At 32.9% G+C, this 22,393-nt stretch overlaps 1 protein-coding gene across 1 annotated transcript in view; it reads right to left on the bottom strand.

The window, feature by feature from the left end:
* Nucleotides 1-464: 464 nt before the first annotated feature.
* Nucleotides 465-22,393, bottom strand: part of LOC100366669 (uncharacterized) — a 67,466-nt gene continuing 45,537 nt past the window's right edge. Inside the window, exons 42-53 of the mRNA XM_085502658.1 lie at nt 22,239-22,349; nt 19,322-19,438; nt 19,074-19,190; nt 14,548-14,667; nt 13,769-13,882; nt 10,919-11,041; nt 9,998-10,105; nt 9,052-9,165; nt 8,845-8,961; nt 7,547-7,685; nt 7,160-7,324; nt 465-4,592 (exon numbers count right to left, since the gene is read on the bottom strand). Of these exons, the coding sequence (XP_085358784.1) occupies nt 4,508-4,592; nt 7,160-7,324; nt 7,547-7,685; nt 8,845-8,961; nt 9,052-9,165; nt 9,998-10,105; nt 10,919-11,041; nt 13,769-13,882; nt 14,548-14,667; nt 19,074-19,190; nt 19,322-19,438; nt 22,239-22,349 (1,430 nt within the window). The 3' untranslated portion in view covers nt 465-4,507. The remainder of the gene's footprint in view (nt 4,593-7,159; nt 7,325-7,546; nt 7,686-8,844; nt 8,962-9,051; nt 9,166-9,997; nt 10,106-10,918; nt 11,042-13,768; nt 13,883-14,547; nt 14,668-19,073; nt 19,191-19,321; nt 19,439-22,238; nt 22,350-22,393) is intronic.

A 22,393-nucleotide genomic window follows, 5' to 3' on the forward strand; every position in this document is an offset into this window, starting at 1 on the left:
GTTAGGTAAAGCACTAAGTTACAAGCTATAAAGTTAGTTCATTGAAAATATTGTAGAACAGAGAGTTCGCGGCGACAAGCTAACGTGGCACACCTGTTGCGAGCATGCGCACAATTCAGGAAAAGGTAGGCTTTTGCTTAGGGTATCTCTTCAGAGCTGGTTTCTTTGCCCAAGAAGTAGAAGATAATGAAGTCGGACGAGTAGAAGTATTCTTGCTAGTCACCATGTTGTCAATTTCACTTGAATTGAGAATGTCAGTGTCAGAAAAATCAGTTTTTTAGACAGTGTATGCGGGTGAAAAACCAACTGATTTGCTTACTATTCATGATGTAGCTTGTGTCTCTCTGCTGTCCAAACCACTCCTCCATGTGTGGTTGTTTAATTTTGAAGGCCTGGGACAGTTTATTTAACTTGATGCAGACACAAAACGGCATGCTTGTATTGAGAATGAATTTAACAATAAGTTCTTGATAAAAAGCATTTATTATTTTTACAAAATCTGTATAAAGAGAGTGTACACAAACTGAGAATGGATGCACAAATAAATATCTAAAAAATTATAGGAAATTGACAAAACAAGAATTTAGAATTAATATTTCTACCAATTTATCCCTATAAAGCACCAATTAATAATCTAACATTTCTTAATATATTTGTACATGCAAGGATTCTGCAAAAAAAATCAATGCAACTGAAAATGAATTAATTTAATCACAGCATTCATCATTCAAAATTGATTACATGCATAGAGATAATGCAATGTCATTTGTGCAACTACGCACATCAGGGGAAAACTGATGATATAGACATGTTTGTTCTAATGTAAAAACTGCAGATAATGATACATATGTTTATAATGATAAAACCATAAAATCCAACCTCCCAAATCCCTGGTCTACAAGTATGTTGTATTATGGTTAAAGCCACAAGTGAATTAATTTTATACAATTTAAAATATATTACACATTATATAAAGTCAACTAAAGTAAGATATAGTTAATGGACGGTTCACCTTATGCAACACTTGTTTATACATGAAAAGAGGGATGTTCAGGTCGGCCGTGATAACATTTGGGATGAGGAGAATTGTTTTGTGAACAGATACTGCAGGCAGTACCATTTTTACTCAACATTTATTTTGTCTTTCAAGAGATAAAAATGAGCCAAAATTAAACCATGTTTGTGAGGTATTAATAAATTAGGTCTGATTAATGCCTGCAAAAATCATTATGCAAATATTTTTACTTCAAAGCAACACTGTTGTCATAGTTACACATGTGCTCAAAAGAACGGTCCTACTGATTAACGCACAGGACTGTCCGGACACGTGCGTGCGACGAGGGGGGGGGGGGCAACGGCAGCAATCCTTGTACTTTATAATATTCGTTTATGCTCCAAATTTTAAACAGAGTGGTGAATTCTAGCAGCTATTTAAATATTTTTGCACCAGACAACAGTTCCAGATAAATTGTGTTCACATTTCAAGCGTAGGTACACACATACAATACAGGCAAGCTTAGGGACGACGTCAAAAGATCGATGTCGGATAAAAAACTTAATTCCTTTAGTTTTTTTCCAAACCCCCTACCCCCCACTGAAACTTAATTGATAAATATTGGTCATGGCGTCAGACTACATTCACCATTAAATACAAATTGATAGTCGGACAGTAGTATTGCATAGCAGTTGGTTGTCGGGTGGGTGTAAACAGATTTTACAAATGCACCTCATTTGACGCACAGATTTTTTCCCTTTTCGGTTATTTCTGTCCATGATTGGATAGAACAAAAACGAACAACATTAAAAAATAAAATCGTTTTTGTAGGATGGAAACTTTTTGAGGTCAAAACCCCCCACCCCCAAACTAAAGGAAATAAGTTTTTTATCCGACATCGATCTTTTGACGTCGTCCCTTAGTACAAAACATTAACAAAACCAAAAAGGTCATACTTAGTGCAAAGTTTTTGTTATTATAATGTGATCAGTATATCCACCAATTTTGTGTGTTGTGTTTTATCACAAGACGCATTTGTGTATGAATGAATTGCTGAAAGCGTTTAGAGAACATACGGAGTAAACAATCTGAGATCAGTAGAATGTGCACATATGCAGCTAAGACAATGCTGCTTTAAGTCAATTATAATAGATACATTTACCGGTAATTAACAGTTTTCGATTCAGGTCTTCTTTGTAGAAATATTAATTTGGAAAGTCTAATAACATTATCTGTTTTGAAAGTATCTACCACATCATAAATTTGATTTATCATTTTACTTTGCATTGATTACTTCATATGATTATGTTGTGATAGAAATCTTTGAAAAAAATCAAGGTGTACAGTTCATACTAAGTATGGAATTAAAACGTTTATGGACATGTTTATTGCTATCAAATTATCATACTTCTTCCAAGTAAAAATGAATGTTAATGCATGGAATATAACTTTAAAACTTTGTATTGTTACAAGGAAACAACCACTTCAATAAAATGGCATGGAAAATTAAAATGCATGTAATTTGGACAGATTTTCAATGTTAAATGTATACTGTAGGCGTTTATGATTAAATTTCAACAAATTAATCTATAGGAATCATAATTTTAACTATTCCAAAATCCATTGAATATGATTGGTATACATGTATAATACAATGTCATTTATTCTACAAATTATTTTGAACTAATATATGTTACTCACATGTGTGGTTGCATTTATTTTTCAGACAAAGTCGCAAATTATGTTTTCATTTGTAAACAGTCTGATATATTACGAATGATAAAAAAATTATATATTTCTGTTATTTTGAAGACTCGTGTAAAATTTCATTTCACAATCTCTTTTTTTCCACCTTAAAATGTGCAAAAGAATATAACAGCATGATCTTTGGGTAGATACAATTTTAACACTGTTGCTATGCGACTAATCCACTATTCAGTCAGCAAAGTTAGTAGTAAACAAGTGTTAATTCTCACATTAGTATGAAATATTAAAAATTTGTAATACAATTATCCCCTGATATGTATGGACCTTAAAATTACACATTATTTAAATTTCATAAGTGCAACTTTGTCTGGAAAATCACCTATTTTCAAAGTCCTTATAGGCTCTAACAGAAGCACATCTTAATTTATGCTAATTATTAACAGGTTATTCATGTATTTAAGAGCATGTACTATTAGCAGACCATATGGTCGGCAATATACACTAAAACACTAAATAAAGTTACCTGGATATTTAAAACAATTCATTTCATTTTTCAGGCATGCAATAAATACAAACTGAATTTACAAATATTAAATGGCATGAATAATTACAATTAATTTTTCTGTCTGACTACACTTTCTTCTGTCATCATACTCTCCTTCTGTGTGGATAAATAGACTATTCACAAAGTATTCAAGTCAATAAAACATTCAATTATGTTCTGAATACATTCTTCAGAATGCCAAAATTCTTTCTACAAAAAATTGGTGCAGCATTTGTATGTATTTTTCTCTAATTTCTGTATTAATTTTCATATTATTTCTCACGAGCTACTGGTCAAATTTTTGACAAAATCTGGAAAAAAGGTGGGTATGGCATTCAAATGATTAAAAAGTGACTGGGGCAGCAAGCCTAGCCTGGTTGGTAAAATTTGCTACTATCTAAATATGCCAATTTTTCAAACAATGCATAAAACTGATAGTTGCAACAGCGATGAAAGTAGCAGAATTTGCATTAAATCTTGTAAAAAATTTGATTGACACTGGAACAGCACATTTACATGTATTGCGAAAAATGTATCATTCATTATTGGAAACTTTGATTTACATAACTGATACATTTGTTGTTTCCGAATTGCATAACTGATCTATTTCATACTAGCATTTAGCATAATACTTGCATACATATATTATATTTGCTTTATTAGAAGCAGATCTCCAATAAAAGTGTAATGTAGCAAATACGATAAAGGTATCATTGTAGAAAATGCCATCGATATATATACAGAATAATCTAATACATGGCTGATATGTGACACATTACACAGACAAGATCCAATGACATTATTTATACTCATGTTTCAGTTTCAAATAAAAAGACTTGCAATATTTGCTCTAATGGAAACACATCTCCATTAGAAGTACACACGAACCAACAATTGAATTTATTGTACACTCGATCAGTAATATAACTTATTTTCACCATAGACGTTCGTTGGTTATTTACGTAAGAGCAAATATGGTAATTGCAATTTGAATTCTCACCTCACTATGTTACCACATTATGAAGTTTGCCATATTAAAACAAGTTGCATATATTTCACCTCACAAAATGATGATACTCACAGGAAGTCTTGTATGTGTATGTGCCACATATCATGTATTAGTCAATATTACATCCACTCTAAAAATAGATTACATTTTTAAAACTTACTTTATATCATTTCGACTGATTTGCAAATATAATTTTAAGATATAAAATAATGGAATGGATTTAAAAATAGAAATTCTGTCACTACTGACAGTATTACAAAGATGTCCTGGGTTGTTCAAAATCTTCGGTACTGACTGGCCATGGATTTTCATAACTGTTAATTTCAGCCACTGTAGACCTGTAATAATAAAACAATATAATTTGTTATTATATCTCGTATGCACAATCCTCACGTTGATTGGACAGAATGTGGTCATGTGACAATAATCAAAATCCAGTGACCTCAATTTTGGTTGTGAGTATGCATATTTATTTATAAAATGTGACGTCTGATACACCAACATTTGATTTATGTTGAGTTATATTATATTAACCTGCTACTATTATGTCTACCCACAATGCAATATCAACCTGCTACTATTATGTCTACCCACAATGCAATATTAACCTGCTACTATTATGTCTACCCACAATGCAATATTAACCTGCTACTATTATGTCTACCCACAATGCAATATGTACCTGCTACTATTATGTCTACCCACAATGCAATATTAACCTGTTACTATTATGTCTACCCACAATGCAATATTAACCTGCTACTATTATGTCTACCCACAATGTAATATGTACCTGCTACTATTATGTCTACCCACAATGTAATATTAACCTGCTACTATTATGTCTACCCACAATGTAATATTAACCTGCTACTATTATGTCTACCCACAATGTAATATTAACCTGCTACTATTATGTCTACCCACAATGTAATATTAACCTGCTACTATTATGTCTACCCACAATGTAATATTAACCTGCTACTATTATGTCTACCCACAATGTAATATTAACCTGCTACTATTATGTCTACCCACAATGTAATATTAACCTGCTACTATTATGTCTACCCACAATGTAATATTAACCTGCTACTATTATGTCTACCCACAATGTAATATGTACCTGCTACTATTATGTCTACCCACAATGCAATATTAACCTGCTACTATTATGTCTACCCACAATGCAATATGTACCTGCTACTATTATGTCTACCCACAATGCAATATTAACCTGTTACTATTATGTCTACCCACAATGCAATATTAACCTGCTACTATTATGTCTACCCACAATGTAATATGTACCTGCTACTATTATGTCTACCCACAATGTAATATTAACCTGCTACTATTATGTCTACCCACAATGTAATATTAACCTGCTACTATTATGTCTACCCACAATGTAATATTAACCTGCTACTATTATGTCTACCCACAATGTAATATTAACCTGCTACTATTATGTCTACCCACAATGTAATATTAACCTGCTACTATTATGTCTACCCACAATGTAATATTAACCTGCTACTATTATGTCTACCCACAATGTAATATTAACCTGCTACTATTATGTCTACCCACAATGTAATATTAACCTGCTACTATTGTCTACCCACAATGTAATATGTACCTGCTACTATTATGTCTACCCACAATGTAATATTAACTTGCTACTATTATGTCTACCCACAATGTAATATGTACCTGCTACTATTATGTCTACCCACAATGCAATATTAACCTGCTACTATTATGTCTACCCACAATGTAATATTAACCTGCTACTATTATGTCTACCCACAATGCAATATGTACCTGCTACTATTATGTCTACCCACAATGCAATATTAACCTGCTACTATTATGTCTACCCACAATGTAATATTAACTTGCTACTATTATGTCTACCCACAATGCAATATTAACCTGCTACTATTATGTCTACCCACAATGTAATATTAACTTGCTACTATTATGTCTACCCACAATGTAATATGTACCTGCTATTATTATGTCTACCCACAATGCAATATTAACCTGCTATTATGTCTACCCACAATGTAATATTAACCTGCTACTATTATGTCTACCCACAATGCAATATTAACCTGCTACTATTATGTCTACCCACAATGCAATATTAACCTGCTACTATTATGTCTACCCACAATGTAATATTAACTTGCTACTATTATGTCTACCCTTAATGTAATATGTACCTGCTACTATTATGTCTACCCACAATGTAATATTAACTTGCTACTATTATGTCTACCCACAATGTAATATTAACTTGCTACTATTATGTCTACCCACAATGTAATATGTACCTGCTACTATTATGTCTACCCACAATGTAATATTAACTTGCTACTATTATGTCTACCCACAATGTAATATGTACCTGCTACTATTATGTCTACCCACAATGCAATATTATCCTGCTACTATTATGTCTACCCACAATGCAATATTAACCTGCTACTATTATGTCTACCCACAATGTAATATTAACCTGCTACTATTATGTCTACCCACAATGCAATATTATCCTGCTACTATTATGTCTACCCACAATGTAATATTAACCTGCTACTATTATGTCTACCCACAATGCAATATTATCCTGCTACTATTATGTCTACCCACAATGCAATATTAACCTGCTACTATTATGTCCACCCACAATGTAATATTAACCTGCTACTATTATGTCTACCCACAATGCAATATTAACCTGCTACTATTATTTCCACCCACAATGCAATATTAACCTGCTACTGTTATGTCTACCCACAGTGCAATATTAACCTGCTACTAATATTTCCACCCACAATGCAATATATACTTGCTACCTCAAGGGACTGAAGTCCACCCACAATGCAATACTTACCTGCTACCTCCATGGGGTGGGATGAATCCGTACTCATTTTCATGATTATTGACTTCTTTCGCTTTATTTACAGAATTGTTTGCTGATCTGTCATATGAATCGCTTAGTTTGGCTTCTCTATGTCTCTTAGCAGCTTCCTCTGCATCATAAAGTAGACTCCGATCTCTAAATTAAATAAAACACAAAACAATCAGTAATTGTCCTTCAAACAATGTCCTATAGAATTAATGTTGTGCAAATAAAAGTGAATAAATAAATAAATTTGGAAAGACTGCTAGTATACAAGTCAAATATGGAGATACAGTGGTACAATATTATTGTACAGAGTTCAATGTAAGATTCATGGCTGATTTATACAACTCTAAATATTTAATACTTTGTACTTACTTTGGCTTACACTTATAGTACAGGAGAGCAAACAGAGTAAATAAGAAAGCTACTGAAAGGATAACAATAATGACAATCCAATATACTTCTAGTTGTGTTTCATCATCAGCTGCACTGGCACCAGTATCAATGACTGTAGCTATAATAGAACACATGATGTCATTTGGAAAATAAAGAGAAGTCCCAGGCTTTAAAGTGGCTGGCTAGCTGGATTGGGTGTCATGTCAATCGGTTTGAGAGAAGTTGTACCACTGGTTTCTGGGAAGCAGCAGTTTTAATGATGAAATCATGATATTTTAACTCAAATTGTGATTTAGTAAAGGCAATGTCCAGCATTAATATATAACAAACAAACAAACAAAGTCATTCACTACTAAAACTTCAATGAGTGCACCCCTCCAAATATTCTCATCAATTTACCTTCCACCAAAGAATAGATAATTTAACACATACAGCCAAGGTGATATGTTTATGGATATGTAGCAGGCAAAAAAGTCACATAGAACAGGGAATTACTCCAAAAAACGTAATTCTTTCAAAATTCTCATTTTAATTGTGACCAAAAACTTGAAATACACCCAGACCAAAATATTTTGCATTGAAATGAGGGTATATAATTTATGTACTATGCAGTATGTGTTATCAATTGTAGAAGTTTATGTTTAAGTTGATTTTAAAGATGCTTAGCCACTCATTTTGGCATTCATGCACTTAAATGGAAAATACCCATGATGCTCTGCTTCATTTTATATTTTGGTATTTTCTCTATTGTGATATTCCTTATTTTTATGAGAAATGCAGATTTCGGTTAAAAATAATATCCCTCAATTAAAGTACAACTTTTGAAATTGGAGTTCAAGGTTCATTCATGTATGTAAATATTACACAGAAATCAATCTTAAACAAATCATAAAAGAATTAATATTGGAGAGAAAATCAGCATTTTCTCTGTTTTCTTTAACAAAAGGTGAAGTAAAACGAGAGAGAGAGATGAAAATACTACTACTAATCCAACTCTTATTAACAGGTTAAATCTGAAATAATATATCTGAATATGACAAGGAAGTGTGACTGTCATCCTATCATAATGGCAGTATGGTGTCAACTAAGCCTGGTTGAACTAAGATTTCACAGAAACCCATTTGTTTGTAAAGGAATTTCTGTGCCTGTATAAGGGCTCGACCAGAGTAGATGTGAATAACTTGTTGGTGTACAGCTCAACTTTAGTCTACCTGACACTAGTCTGGCATACCATTCATTAAGTTATTGGTGACAGATGAATATTTTCCGATACTTACGAGTTTGATCACACAATTCACCGCTGTATCCTGTTACACATGCACACCTAAACATATCTCTTCCATTAGTGCATGTACCGCCATTTTGACACGGATCTGAAGCACATTCATTTATGTCTGGTGATAAAAATATTAATAACCATGTCAGTCTTCAATTATGAGATAACAAATAAACAATAAATAAAAATGATAAATACATGTAGTTACCTTGGTTACATAGATCTCCTTCGAATCCATCTTCACACAAACACAGGAAGCCATTATTTATATTGACACATGTTGACCCACTAGCACATGGAGAGTCAGTACACTCGTTAATATCTAACAATAAAAAAACATGATTGTATATTACCGCATATAGAAGCAACATTAGAAGTAACTGTTTTAAATTATATTGTTTATGCATGGAGCCTCTAATTACTACTATTTGGATAATCAGATAATATTATTGTCTAAAAAACAAATTATTTCCTAACATAACTCGGCTATGGTTCAGCCCTAGGAAGAGAATCACAACGCATGGCATCATGACAGAACTTAATTTTAGCTAAATTTCTCATAGAGACAGTGCATTTGAGTTTTTATAATGTTCAAAAATTGCATCTGAAATTACATGATGGCTTTCTCTGACTGAATTTTTCCCGTCTTTACTGAAACATACAATGGTCTGAATGTGTTTGAGTGTATGCTTGGTATTTCTCCTTGACCATCATTTAACAGGAGGGACCAGTGAAATGGGCCACTGACTATATGGGACAAAGTACTGTGGACAGGAAGCAATACTGACTGAAACTGCTTTTTGCATGCATTTTTGATTGGGAGTCGAACAAATCATTACTTGGTCTGGATCATTAATTTAGATACCACTGTCAACACATCAGGAGTTCTAGCTAGTGCTATCACCCTTGTTTTCAGTAGGTTTAGACATATTAGTTTTACAAGACCAGAAAGCAGATAAAATGTATTTAATTTTTACAGTAAACCACTGTTACAAGTTACTTGCCAATTACAGTATCAGTCTAATCAAGTAAGTACAAATATAGATCAACAAGTGTTCATATCATTCTCATATTTTGAGTGTCCCATGCCTCGATTGTAAACATCAATAAATATGAAAGCATGGCATCTAGTTAAAGTTTATATGAAATCTTACCTGTTTGACAGAATGTCCCAGTAAAGCCAGCTGTACACACACAATACTGTCGCACATTTTCCACATAACAAGTACCACCGTTCTTACAAGTATCTAAAGAACATGTGGCTACAAACAAGTATATGAAATCAGTGACTGTATATCTAATGAGTTTGACAACCCCCCCCAAATAGAAAACTGTTTATATTGTCATAAAATGAACAAATCTGAATGGTGTTGATCCATTGAACAGTCAATAGTAATCAATAACAACATTTCACAATATTATTATCATTTTATAATATTAGGCAGTTAATTTTTGAATTCAGTCTCAATCTCATCTCATTAGTGACAATTACCCTTAGTACATCTTTGATGGCATCTTTACGTGTTTGATGCCACAATTCCAAACAATTCACACCTTTAAGCTACAATTGACACCACTGTACACTTCTCAGTGCATAGGCATAATGTGAAAAAGATCATATTAGGTCATTCAGTCTTACTATAGTTTTAATGTATGTTTTTTGTATGCCATATACAACCAGCATATGGAATGACATAACTACAACTATGTCCGAGACTAACCAAAAGCAGATGTAAATTATCACATAGTGTTGAATGTCCAGCTGATTACTAACTTCGGAAATACTGGAGTTTTATGAGCTGGTATTTTGATGACCAAAATTAAGTGAAAAAGATAATAAACAATACATAAACCCTGTGAATCTGTTACTGTTTTTTGAGTACAAATGAAAACGCTAAAATCATTAACGCAGACAGTTGATTTGCGATGTAAGGGCTAATTTTGTCTTGTTGGGTCATATTGTTTGCTTGTTTGTTTGTTTGTTGTTCTCGGAGGATAGTGATAAATAATAATAAAACCCAACATGCACAAAATAAACACATGCATATATACACATGGCATGAATATAAACCTACTTTGTTGTATTTCACAATTTGTTCCAGTGTAACCAGAATAACAACTACATATGTAAGAGCTACCACTCTGTGTACAGACGCCATCATTCAGACATGGATTGGGGATACACACACTAGTACCAGCTACAAAATAATACAATGACATGCACTTAGAACAAAAACAAATAAATGTGACAAATAATATACATCATGTAAACAAATACTTCTATAAACTTTCAATATAAATTAAAATTCAAAATCTTTCTTTTAAGTAAGGACTTAAACTCTTTAAAAGCTGTTACATGAGTTGTGTTAGCAACATTATTCAAATGTATTTATTAATTGGCTCATTTATTAATTAAAAAAAAATAAAAAATATCATTGGCTACAGGTCTTTATGACAGTTTTTGAGAAAATATGAAAAGATTATGCAAGTGACAAATAAATATAGCATTCAAGAAGATAAGGAAAAACATGACAATAGATAAAAGGTGTGATTCATACAACATTTGTTATATTACATGTATATTATAAGTAAAAAGTACATTTTTGTTTTATGGAATGCTATACCAATTTTACAAAATTTTTTTTAAAATGTACAAGAATTCAATCTAGGCAATATATTTATCACAATTTGTTGTTTGAAAATATGAACAACTTTTAATTGTTTTTAAAAATCATTGTTTGTAGATAAACTGTATATACATATACTTAGAAATTAACACCCCAAGTATGCTCTTAGTGTAATCTGCATTGCTAGGTTTTACCTACCTGATTCACAATAGGTGCCTGAATACCCAACTGAACAATAACAATATGCTCTCAGTGTAATCTGCATTGCTAGGCTTTACTTACCTGATTCACAATAGGTGCCTGAATACCCAACTGAACAATAACAATATGCTCTCAGTGTAATCTGCATTGCTAGGTTTTACTTACCTGATTCACAATAGGTGCCTGAATACCCAACTGAACAATAACAATATGCTCTCAGTGTAATCTGCATTGCTAGGTTTTACTTACCTGATTCACAATAGGTGCCTGAATACCCAACTGAACAATAACAATATGCTCTCAGTGTAATCTGCATTGCTATGTTTTACCTACCTGATTCACAATAGGTGCCTGAATACCCAACTGAACAATAACAATATGCTCTCAGTGTAATCTGCATTGCTAGGTTTTACTTACCTGATTCACAATAGGTGCCTGAATACCCAACTGAACAATAACAATATGCTCTCAGTGTAATCTGCATTGCTAGGTTTTACTTACCTGATTCACAATAGGTGCCTGAATACCCAACTGAACAATAACAATATGCTCTCAGTGTAATCTGCATTGCTATGTTTTACCTACCTGATTCACAATAGGTGCCTGAATACCCAACTGAACAATAACAATATGCTCTCAGTGTAATCTGCATTGCTAGGTTTTACTTACCTGATTCACAATAGGTGCCTGAATACCCAACTGAACAATAACAATATGCTCTCAGTGTAATCTGCATTGCTATGTTTTACTTACCTGATTCACAATAGGTACCTGAATACCCAACTGGACAATAACAATATGCTCTCAGTGTAATCTGCATTGCTAGGTTTTACTTACCTGATTCACAATAGGTGCCTGAATACCCAACTGGACAATAACAATATGCTCTCAGTGTAATCTGCATTGCTAGGTTTTACTTACCTGATTCACAATAGGTGCCTGAATACCCAACTGGACAATAACAATATGCTCTCAGTGTAATCTGCATTGCTAGGTTTTACTTACCTGATTCACAATAGGTGCCTGAATACCCAACTGGACAATAACAATATGCTCTCAGTGTAATCTGCATTGCTAGGTTTTACTTACCTGATTCACAATAGATGTCTGAATACCCAACTGGACAATAACAATATGCTCTCAGTGTAATCTGCATTGCTAGGTTTTACTTACCTGATTCACAATAGGTGCCTGAATACCCAACTGGACAATAACAATATGCTCTCAGTGTAATCTGCATTGCTAGGTTTTACTTACCTGAGTCACAATAGATGCCTGAATACCCAACTGGACAATAACAATATGCTCTCAGTGTAATCTGCATTGCTAGGTTTTACTTACCTGATTCACAATAGGTGCCTGAATACCCAACTGGACAATAACAATATGCTCTCAGTGTAATCTGCATTGCTAGGTTTTACTTACCTGATTCACAATAGGTGCCTGAATACCCAACTGAACAATAACAATATGCTCTCAGTGTAATCTGCATTGCTAGGTTTTACTTACCTGATTCACAATAGGTGCCTGAATACCCAACTGGACAATAACAATATGCTCTCAGTGTAATCTGCATTGCTAGGTTTTACTTACCTGATTCACAATAGATGCCTGAATACCCAACTGGACAATAACAATATGCTCTCAGTGTAATCTGCATTGCTAGGTTTTACTTACCTGATTCACAATAGGTGCCTGAATACCCAACTGGACAATAACAATATGCTCTCAGTGTAATCTGCATTGCTAGGTTTTACTTACCTGATTCACAATAGGTGCCTGAATACCCAACTGGACAATAACAATATGCTCTCAGTGTAATCTGCATTGCTAGGTTTTACTTACCTGATTCACAATAGATGCCTGAATACCCAACTGGACAATAACAATATGCTCTCAGTGTAATCTGCATTGCTAGGTTTTACTTACCTGATTCACAATAGGTGCCTGAATATCCAACTGAACAATAACAATATGCTCTCAGTGTAATCTGCATTGCTAGGTTTTACTTACCTGATTCACAATAGGTACCTGAATACCCAACTGGACAATAACAATATGCTCTCAGTGTAATCTGCATTGCTAGGTTTTTCTTACCTGATTCACAATAGGTGCCTGAATATCCAACTGGACAATAACAATATGCTTCTCCATTAGGTTGTACATAACACAATCCTCCATTTTGACAAACATTACCATCAGTACATTGTGCTGCAAACAGAACACATAGAACATGTTGACAATACATTGTGTTGAAAGTGGAACACATTGACAATACACTGTGTTGAAAGTAGAACACATTGACAATACACTGTGTTGAAAGTAGAACACATTGACAATACATTGTGTTGAAAGTAGAACACGTACAACACATTGACAATACATTGTGTTGAAAATAAAACACATACAACACATTGACAATACATTGTGTTGAAAGTAGAACACATACAACACATTGACAATACATTGTGTTGAAAGTAGAACACATACAACACATTGACAATACATTGTGTTGAAAGTAGAACACATACAACACATTGCCAATACATTGTGTTGAAAGTAGAACACATACAACACATTGTGTTGAAAGTAGAACACATACAACACATTGTGTTGAAAGTAGAACACATACAACACATTGTGTTGAAAGTAGAACACATACAGCACATTGTGTTGAAAGTAGAACACATACAGCACATTGTGTCGAAAGTAGAACATGTACAGCACAATACATAGTGATTTAAATTACTGAGTCGTACTTTCACATTTGCAAACTTACATTCTGCGAGAGGCCTGGTTGAATGTCAAAGGAAAAGATTATGTATGCTCTCCACAATCATGTACAGTTTTGTATTTGTTATAAATTGTTTACTCACACATAAGAATTTCACAATTCTGTCCTGTATATGCTGTATTACAATTACAAGTATAACCATTACCAGTAGTTATACATGTACCACTGTTCAAACAAGGACTTGTTGTACAACCATTACCAACTACAAATACAAATAAATAACACAAAATTTAAATATGTGTTTCAACCCATATATTATATCTACATTTGAACATTTTTCCTAACATGGTATTATATATATTATTTGTCATCAAAATATCATATTTAATAAATGTGTCAAGGTTTTAATATTTTTAAATTAATATTTTGTATAACCATACAAATTTAGCCATTTTTATATTTATATTTATTTTTATATTTTATAACATTATGTAACAATATAATTTTTTTTATTTTTTCATCAAAATGTTGATTATAATAAATTTGTCAAATTTTTACAAAGTATGGAATTTATCTGAATGGTTTTATTATTTTGACGATATATATTTCTAATTCTATATTGCTAACATTTTTGTATGAAACTAGTTCGTATCAAAACATAGTATCAATATTTTGCCTGTTTATATACTTCCATAAGGTTTTTGATAATTTTGAACCAAACAGACATCATTTTCTACTACCTACAAATTTTGATCCAAACTTCGAAAAAAAAACTAAACAAGCAGCCTGTCGGCTGAGATAGCTCCGCTGTTAGCAATGCACATGGCAATTAAAGAACAGAAGATATCATTAGAAAATGAACAAATTTGAGAGAGGTCCACATGTAGTACCTATATGTATAATATATCAAAGCAATTGGACTTGCGGTTTTCAACAAGAAGTCGAAAATATCACTTTTTACCAAAAATTACAAAAATATTCATCAAAATTAGAGAATTAAAGATATCATCATGAAATGAACAAATCTGAGAGAGGTTCACATGTAGTACCTATATATGTAATATCAAAGCAATTGGACTTGCGGTTTACAACAAGAAGTCGAAAATATCACTTTTTACCAAAAATTACAAAAATATTCACCGAAATTAGAGAATTAAAGATATCATTACAAAATGAACAAATCTGAGAGAGGTCCACATGTAGTACCTATATATGTAATATCAAAGCAATAGGACTTGCGGTTTTCAACAAGAAGTCGAAAATATCACTTTTTACCAAAAATTACAAAAATATTCACCAAAATTAGAGAATTAAAGATATCATTACAAAATGAACAAATCTGAGAGAGGTCCACATGTAGTACCTATATATGTAATATCAAAGCAATTGGACTTGCGGTTTTCAACAAGAGGTCGAAAATATCACTTTTTACCAAAAATTACAAAAATATTCACCAAAATTAGAGAATTGAAGATATCATTACAAAATGAACAAATCTGAGAGAGGTCGACATGTAGTACCTATATATGTAAATATCAAAGCAATTGGACTTGCGGTTTTCAACAAGAAGTCGAAAATATCACTTTTTACCAAAAATGACAAAAATATTCACCAAAATTAGAGAATTAAAGATATCATTACAAAATGAACAAATCTGAGAGAGGTCCAAATGTAGTACTTATATATGTAATATCAAAGCAATTGCACTTGCGGTTTTCAACAAGAAGTCGAAAATATCACTTTTTACTAAAAATGACAAAAATATTCACCAAAATTAGAGAATTGAAGATATCATCATGAAATGAACAAATCTGAGAGAGGTCTACCCAAGGTACATATACACCAAGTATCAAAGCATTCAGGCTTGTAGTTTTCAAGAAGAAGTCGAAAAAGTAAAACATTGACACGGACGACGACGACGGACGACGACGACGGACAATCACTCATATGATAAGCTCCGCTCGACAAAGTCGACAGCGGAGCTAAAAACTAATATAATGGTTTTATTTTGCGAAAAGTGATAATTATAGGTACTAATAAGGTTAATTAAAGCCATGTTGTCCGGAACACAAATAGGAAAATGCTATTAAAAACAAGCAGCCTATCCGCTGAGATAGCTTCGCTGTTAGAAATGCACATTTCAATTAAAGAACTGAAGACATCATCAGAAAATGAACAATATGTATAGTATTAAAGCAGTCGGACTTACAGTTTTTAACAAGAAGTCGAAAATATCACTTTCTACCAAAAATGACCAAAATATTCACCAAAATTAGAGAATTGAAGATATCATCACGAAATGAACAAATCTGAGAAAGGTCTACATGTAGTATCTATATATGTAATATCAAAGCAATTGAACTTTTGGTTTTTAACAAGAAGTCGAAAATATCACTTTTTACCAAATATGACAAAAATATTCACCAAAATTATAGAATCCAAGATATCATCACGAAATGAACAAATCTGAGAAAGGTCTACATGTAGTATCTAAATATGTAATATCAAAGCAATTGAACTATTGGTTTTTAACAAGAAGTCGAAAATATCACTTTTTACCAAAAATATTCACAAAAATTAGAGAATTGAAGACATCATCACAAAATGAACAAATCTGAGAGAGGTCCACATGTAGTACCTATATATGTAATATCAAAGCAATCGGACTTGTGGTTTTTAACAAGAAGTCGAAAATATCACTTTTTACCAAAAATTACAAAAATATTCACCAAAATTAGAGAATTGAGGATATCATCACAAAATGAACAAATCTGAGAAAGGTCCACATGTAGTACCTATATATGTAATATCAAAGCAATTGGACTTGCGGTTTTTAACAAGAAGTCGAAAATATCACTTTTTACCAAAAATGATAAAAATATTCACCAAAATTAGAGAATTAAAGATATCATTACAAAATGAACAATTCTGAGAAAGGTCCACATGTAGTACCTATATATGTAATATCAAAGCAATTGCACTTGCGGTTTTTAACAAGAAGTTGAAAATATCACTTTTTACCAAAAATGACAAAAATATTCACCAAAATTAGAGAATTAAAGATATCATTACAAAATGAACAAATCTGAGAGAGGTCCACATGTAGTACCTATATATGTAATATCAAAGCAATTGCACTTGCAGTTTTTAACAAGAAGTCGAAAATATCACTTTTTACCAAAAATGACAAAAATATTCACCAAAATTAGAGAATTAAAGATATCATTACAAAATGAACAAATCTGAGAGAGGTCCACATGTAGTATCTATATATGTAATATCAAAGCAATTGCACTTGCGGTTTTTAACAAGAAGTTGAAAATATCACTTTTTACCAAAAATGACAAAAATATTCACCAAAATTAGAGAATTGAAGATATCAACATGAAATGAACAAACCTAAGAGAGGTCTACCCAAGGTACATATACACCAAGTATCAAAGCATTCAGGCTTGTAGTTTTCAAGAAGAAGTCGAAAAAGTAAAACATTGACACGGACGACGGACAATCACTCATATGATAAGCTCCGCTCGACATAGTCGACAGCGGAGCTAAAAAAGAAAAACCTCCTGCTATAATATCGCAACTGAAATCTATTGTTACAGCTGAATTTATTGTATACCTAGTAAATACAGTTATCAGTTTTGGCACATTGCCAAATTGCTTGCCGAGTATTATTGATTACTGATATAATCAATCACTTAAACTAATGAAGGAAAAGCTGTTCATAATAGATACTGACCTCAATGTACTTACAAATGTAAGAAATGTGTTAAAAATGATAATTTACTATTTTATATTTCACGTTCAACTCATTCAAAATAAACCTCAAACAAAACATTAAAATGCCTTTTCAGCGAAAATACAATATTTCAAAGAAATAGCTATTATAGCCACAGGAGATATCAAATTGTGATAAATGCAAAATATGAATAAACCAAACCACCACAGATTATCTAGAATAAATAAAGTTTATATATCAGTTATTTAATTCAACAGAATAAATATTTGTAATTAATTCATGCAATATTTATGAGAGCCAAGCGATATATATACTGGTATATAAAGATTATGAATAATAGTAATACAGAGTGTATAGTAAGTATCATGCTTTGAGTCAATTAGAGTTGTACTCCGATGAGATGACAGTCTTCATTATTTGACTAGTGTGTTACCATATTTGCTCTATTCGTAGCGCAAGCTGTGACTATAGTCATAATTTAATTAAGCCAGTATACAATATATGTAACTGTTGGAGATGCACTTCTAATAAAGTAAATACAGTATGTACAGTTTCAGTATGTGGAATCAATGCCGATCATGTCCACACGTAGTAGCTCACAACATAACAGTCATCAATACCCTATTTGGGCACATTTGACTATTCAGGCTCTCTAGTTTAATACTCATGAACTGTGAACTAGTCTAAAACACCAATACCACAAACATAATCCATCAGAGTGCAACATTAAAGCAACTTGATGATACAAATTCTGCATATCTCGAAGAGTATCCTGTAAGCAAGCATTATTAGTAATATGTGCAGAGAGTAGTGAATATTAGTGATGAGATCTGAAAACAAATTCAGAAGAAGCAGCAGAAAAACAGAAATAAAGCTGAATAAAAAGATGATAAATTTAATAGTTAATGCTGTCCACTGTGGTGTACCTTGGTATTCACAACTTTGTCCATAGTAACCATCTTGACAGTCACATCTCCAAGAAGAGCCTGAAGGTTGGCATACTCCACCATTTTGACATTGGTAACTTGCACATACATTAACCACTGTTAGAAAAATTATCATGATGTCATTTCACGATGAGAATTAACATGCTCACGCAATTAAATTTGAAAGAATATGAATTATAACTTATCCACTTTGTATATAGGTGATAAATTGTGAAGTATGCATATACCTGGTGTGTTACATTGTGTTCCAGTATACTGAGAGGGACACTCGCATCTGAAGGAGGTACCACTTGGAACACATGTACCTCCATTCAAACATGGATTCACAGAACACCCAGTAGTTACTGGATTCAAAAAAAAGCAATTTATCTGATTATATATCCATAGTTTCAAGTCAATTGAGCGAGCGGTAAGTCATCCACAGGAGAAGAATACAAGTGTCTGTCCATTAGATATGATGGAAAATAAAAGTGTCCGTCCATTAGACATGATGGAAAATAAAAGTGTCTGTCCATCAGACATGATGAAAAATAAAAGTGTCTGTCCATCAGACATGATGGAAAATAAAAGTGTCTGTCCATTAGACATGATGGAAAATAAAAGTGTCTGTCCATTAGACATGATGGAAAATAAAAGTGTCTGTCCATTAGACATGATGGAAAATAAAAGTGTCTGTTCATTAGACATGATGGAAAATAAAAGTGTCTGTTCATTAGACATGATGGAAAATAAAAGTGTCTGTCCATTAGATATGATGGAAAATAAAAGTGTCTGTCCATTAGACATGATGGAAAATAAAAGTGTCTGTCCATTAGACATGATGGAAAATAAAAGTGTCTGTCCATTAGACATGATGGAAAATAAAAGTGTCTGTCCATCAGACATGATGGAAAATAAAAGTGTCTGTCCATTAGACATGATGGAAAATAAAAGTGTCTGTCCATTAGACATGATGGAAAATAAAAGTGTCTGTCCATTAGACATGATGGAAAATAAAAGTGTCTGTCCATCAGACATGATGGAAAATAAAAGTGTCTGTCCATTAGACATGATGGAAAATAAAAGTGTCTGTCCATCAGACATGATGGAAAATAAAAGTGTCTGTCCATTAGACATGATGGAAAATAAAAGTGTCTGTCCATTAGACATGATGGAAAATAAAAGTGTCTGTCCATTAGACATGATGGAAAATAAAAGTGTCTGTCCATTAGACATGATGGAAAATAAAAGTGTCTGTCCATCAGACATGATGGAAAATAAAAGTGTCTGTCCATTAGATATGATGGAAAATAAAAGTGTCTGTCCATTAGACATGATGGAAAATAAAAGTGTCTGTCCATTAGACATGATGGAAAATACAAGTCATTGTCCGTTCGGTTCATATTTGAGTGACATATACATTCAAAGCAGATCATGACCGAAATGCACCTGCATATGTACAACACATTGTCCTAAATCTGAACAAAATCCATCCATGCATGACTGAGATCAGGTTCCGGAATTGTGAAAATACATGATTTTGATGCATTTTCAGCCTTAAAATAGCCATCATTCAGCTATTGTTAAGCGGATCATGAAACAAATGCACATATCTATTTGTGACATGATGTACCATGTGTGTGTGAAGTTTGAACTTGATCAATCCAGACATGTCTTGGATACGGATCCAGAACTGAATTTATTAAAACAAAATGGCCGCTAGTCGGCCATTTCGAACTTGATCCGAAAAAAAAATGACATGCATCAAGGTCCTATTATGTTTAATGTATGTACCAAATTTGAACAAAATCCGTCCGTGCATAACTGAGATCCGGGTTCGGAATGGTGAAAATGTGCGATTTCAATGCATTTTCGACCTTAAAGAGGCCGCCATTTGGCTATCGTTAATGAAATCATGAACCAAATACACATACATATTTGTGACATGATGTACCTTGTGTGTGTGAAGTTTGAACTTGATCAATCCAGACATGTCTCGGATACGAATCCAGAACTGAATTCTTTAAAACAAAATGGCCGCCAGTCGGCCATTTCGAACTTGATCCAAAAAAAAAATAACGTGCATCAAGGTCCTTTTATGTTTAATGTATGTACCAAATTTGAACGAAATCTGTCCATGCATAACTGAGATCCGGGTCCGGAATGGTGAAAATGTGCGATTTCAATGCATTTTCGGCCTTAAAGCGGCCGCCATTTGGCTATCGTTAATGAGATCATGAAACAAATGCACATACATATTTGTGACATGATGTACCTTGTGTGTGTGAAGTTTGAACTCGATCAATCCAAGCATGTCTCAGATACATATCCAGAACTGAATTCTTTAAAACAAAATGGCCGCCAGTCGGCCATTTCAAACCCGATCCAAAAAAAAAAATGACGTGCATCAAAGTCCTATTATGTTTAATGTATGTACCAAATTTGAACGAAATCCGTCCATGCATAACTGAGATCCGGGTCCGGAATGGTGAAAATGTGTGATTTTGATGCATTTTCGGCCTTAAAATGGCCGCTATTCGGCTATTGATAATCGAATCATGAAAAAAATGCATGTGCATATGTCCCATATAATGTGTGATGTATGAGTAAAGTTTGAACTTAATCGGTCCATGCATGTTCGAGGTACAGGTGATCACGGACGCACACACGCACGCACGAACGCACACAGGGCAAAACATAAGTCCCCGTTTTCGGACTACGTCTGAACGGGGACTAAAAAGTGTCTGTCCATTAGACATGATGGAAAATAAAAGTGTCTGTTCATTAGATGGAAAATAAAAGTGTCTGTCTATTAGATATGATGGAAAATAAGAGACTGTTCATTAGATATGATGGAAAATAAAAGTGTCTGTCCATTAGACATGATGGAAAATAAAAGTTTCTGTCCATTAGATGGAAAATAAAAGTGTCTGTCCATTAAATATTCACATTAATGTACTTGTTTAAAAACACTGAAACATTTCATTCCTGGTTCATAAATTGCATGGCAGATTCACAAATTCTGAATACCTTTTCACAGAATAGGATTCCCTATTTGAAAAATGAGTGAAAACTTGAAATATTTTTATCCACTAAGTTAGTTAAGTAAGTTATCCACATTTACTGATACCAGTAAATAGAGAATGCCAACATATGATAACTCACCTATAGTTTCACAGTTTGTTCCTGTATAGCCAGTCACACACTGACATTGATAGGTATTACCAGTAGAAACACACGTTCCACCATACAAACATGGAACACTTGAACATTTATCTAAAAAAACACAATCACAATATTATAAAAGTGCTGTAAACCAT

Source organism: Saccoglossus kowalevskii, chromosome 8 (assembly GCF_978046115.1).
Source record: "Saccoglossus kowalevskii chromosome 8, keSacKowa6.1, whole genome shotgun sequence".
In the NCBI taxonomy this organism is placed as follows: Eukaryota; Metazoa; Hemichordata; class Enteropneusta; family Harrimaniidae; genus Saccoglossus; species Saccoglossus kowalevskii.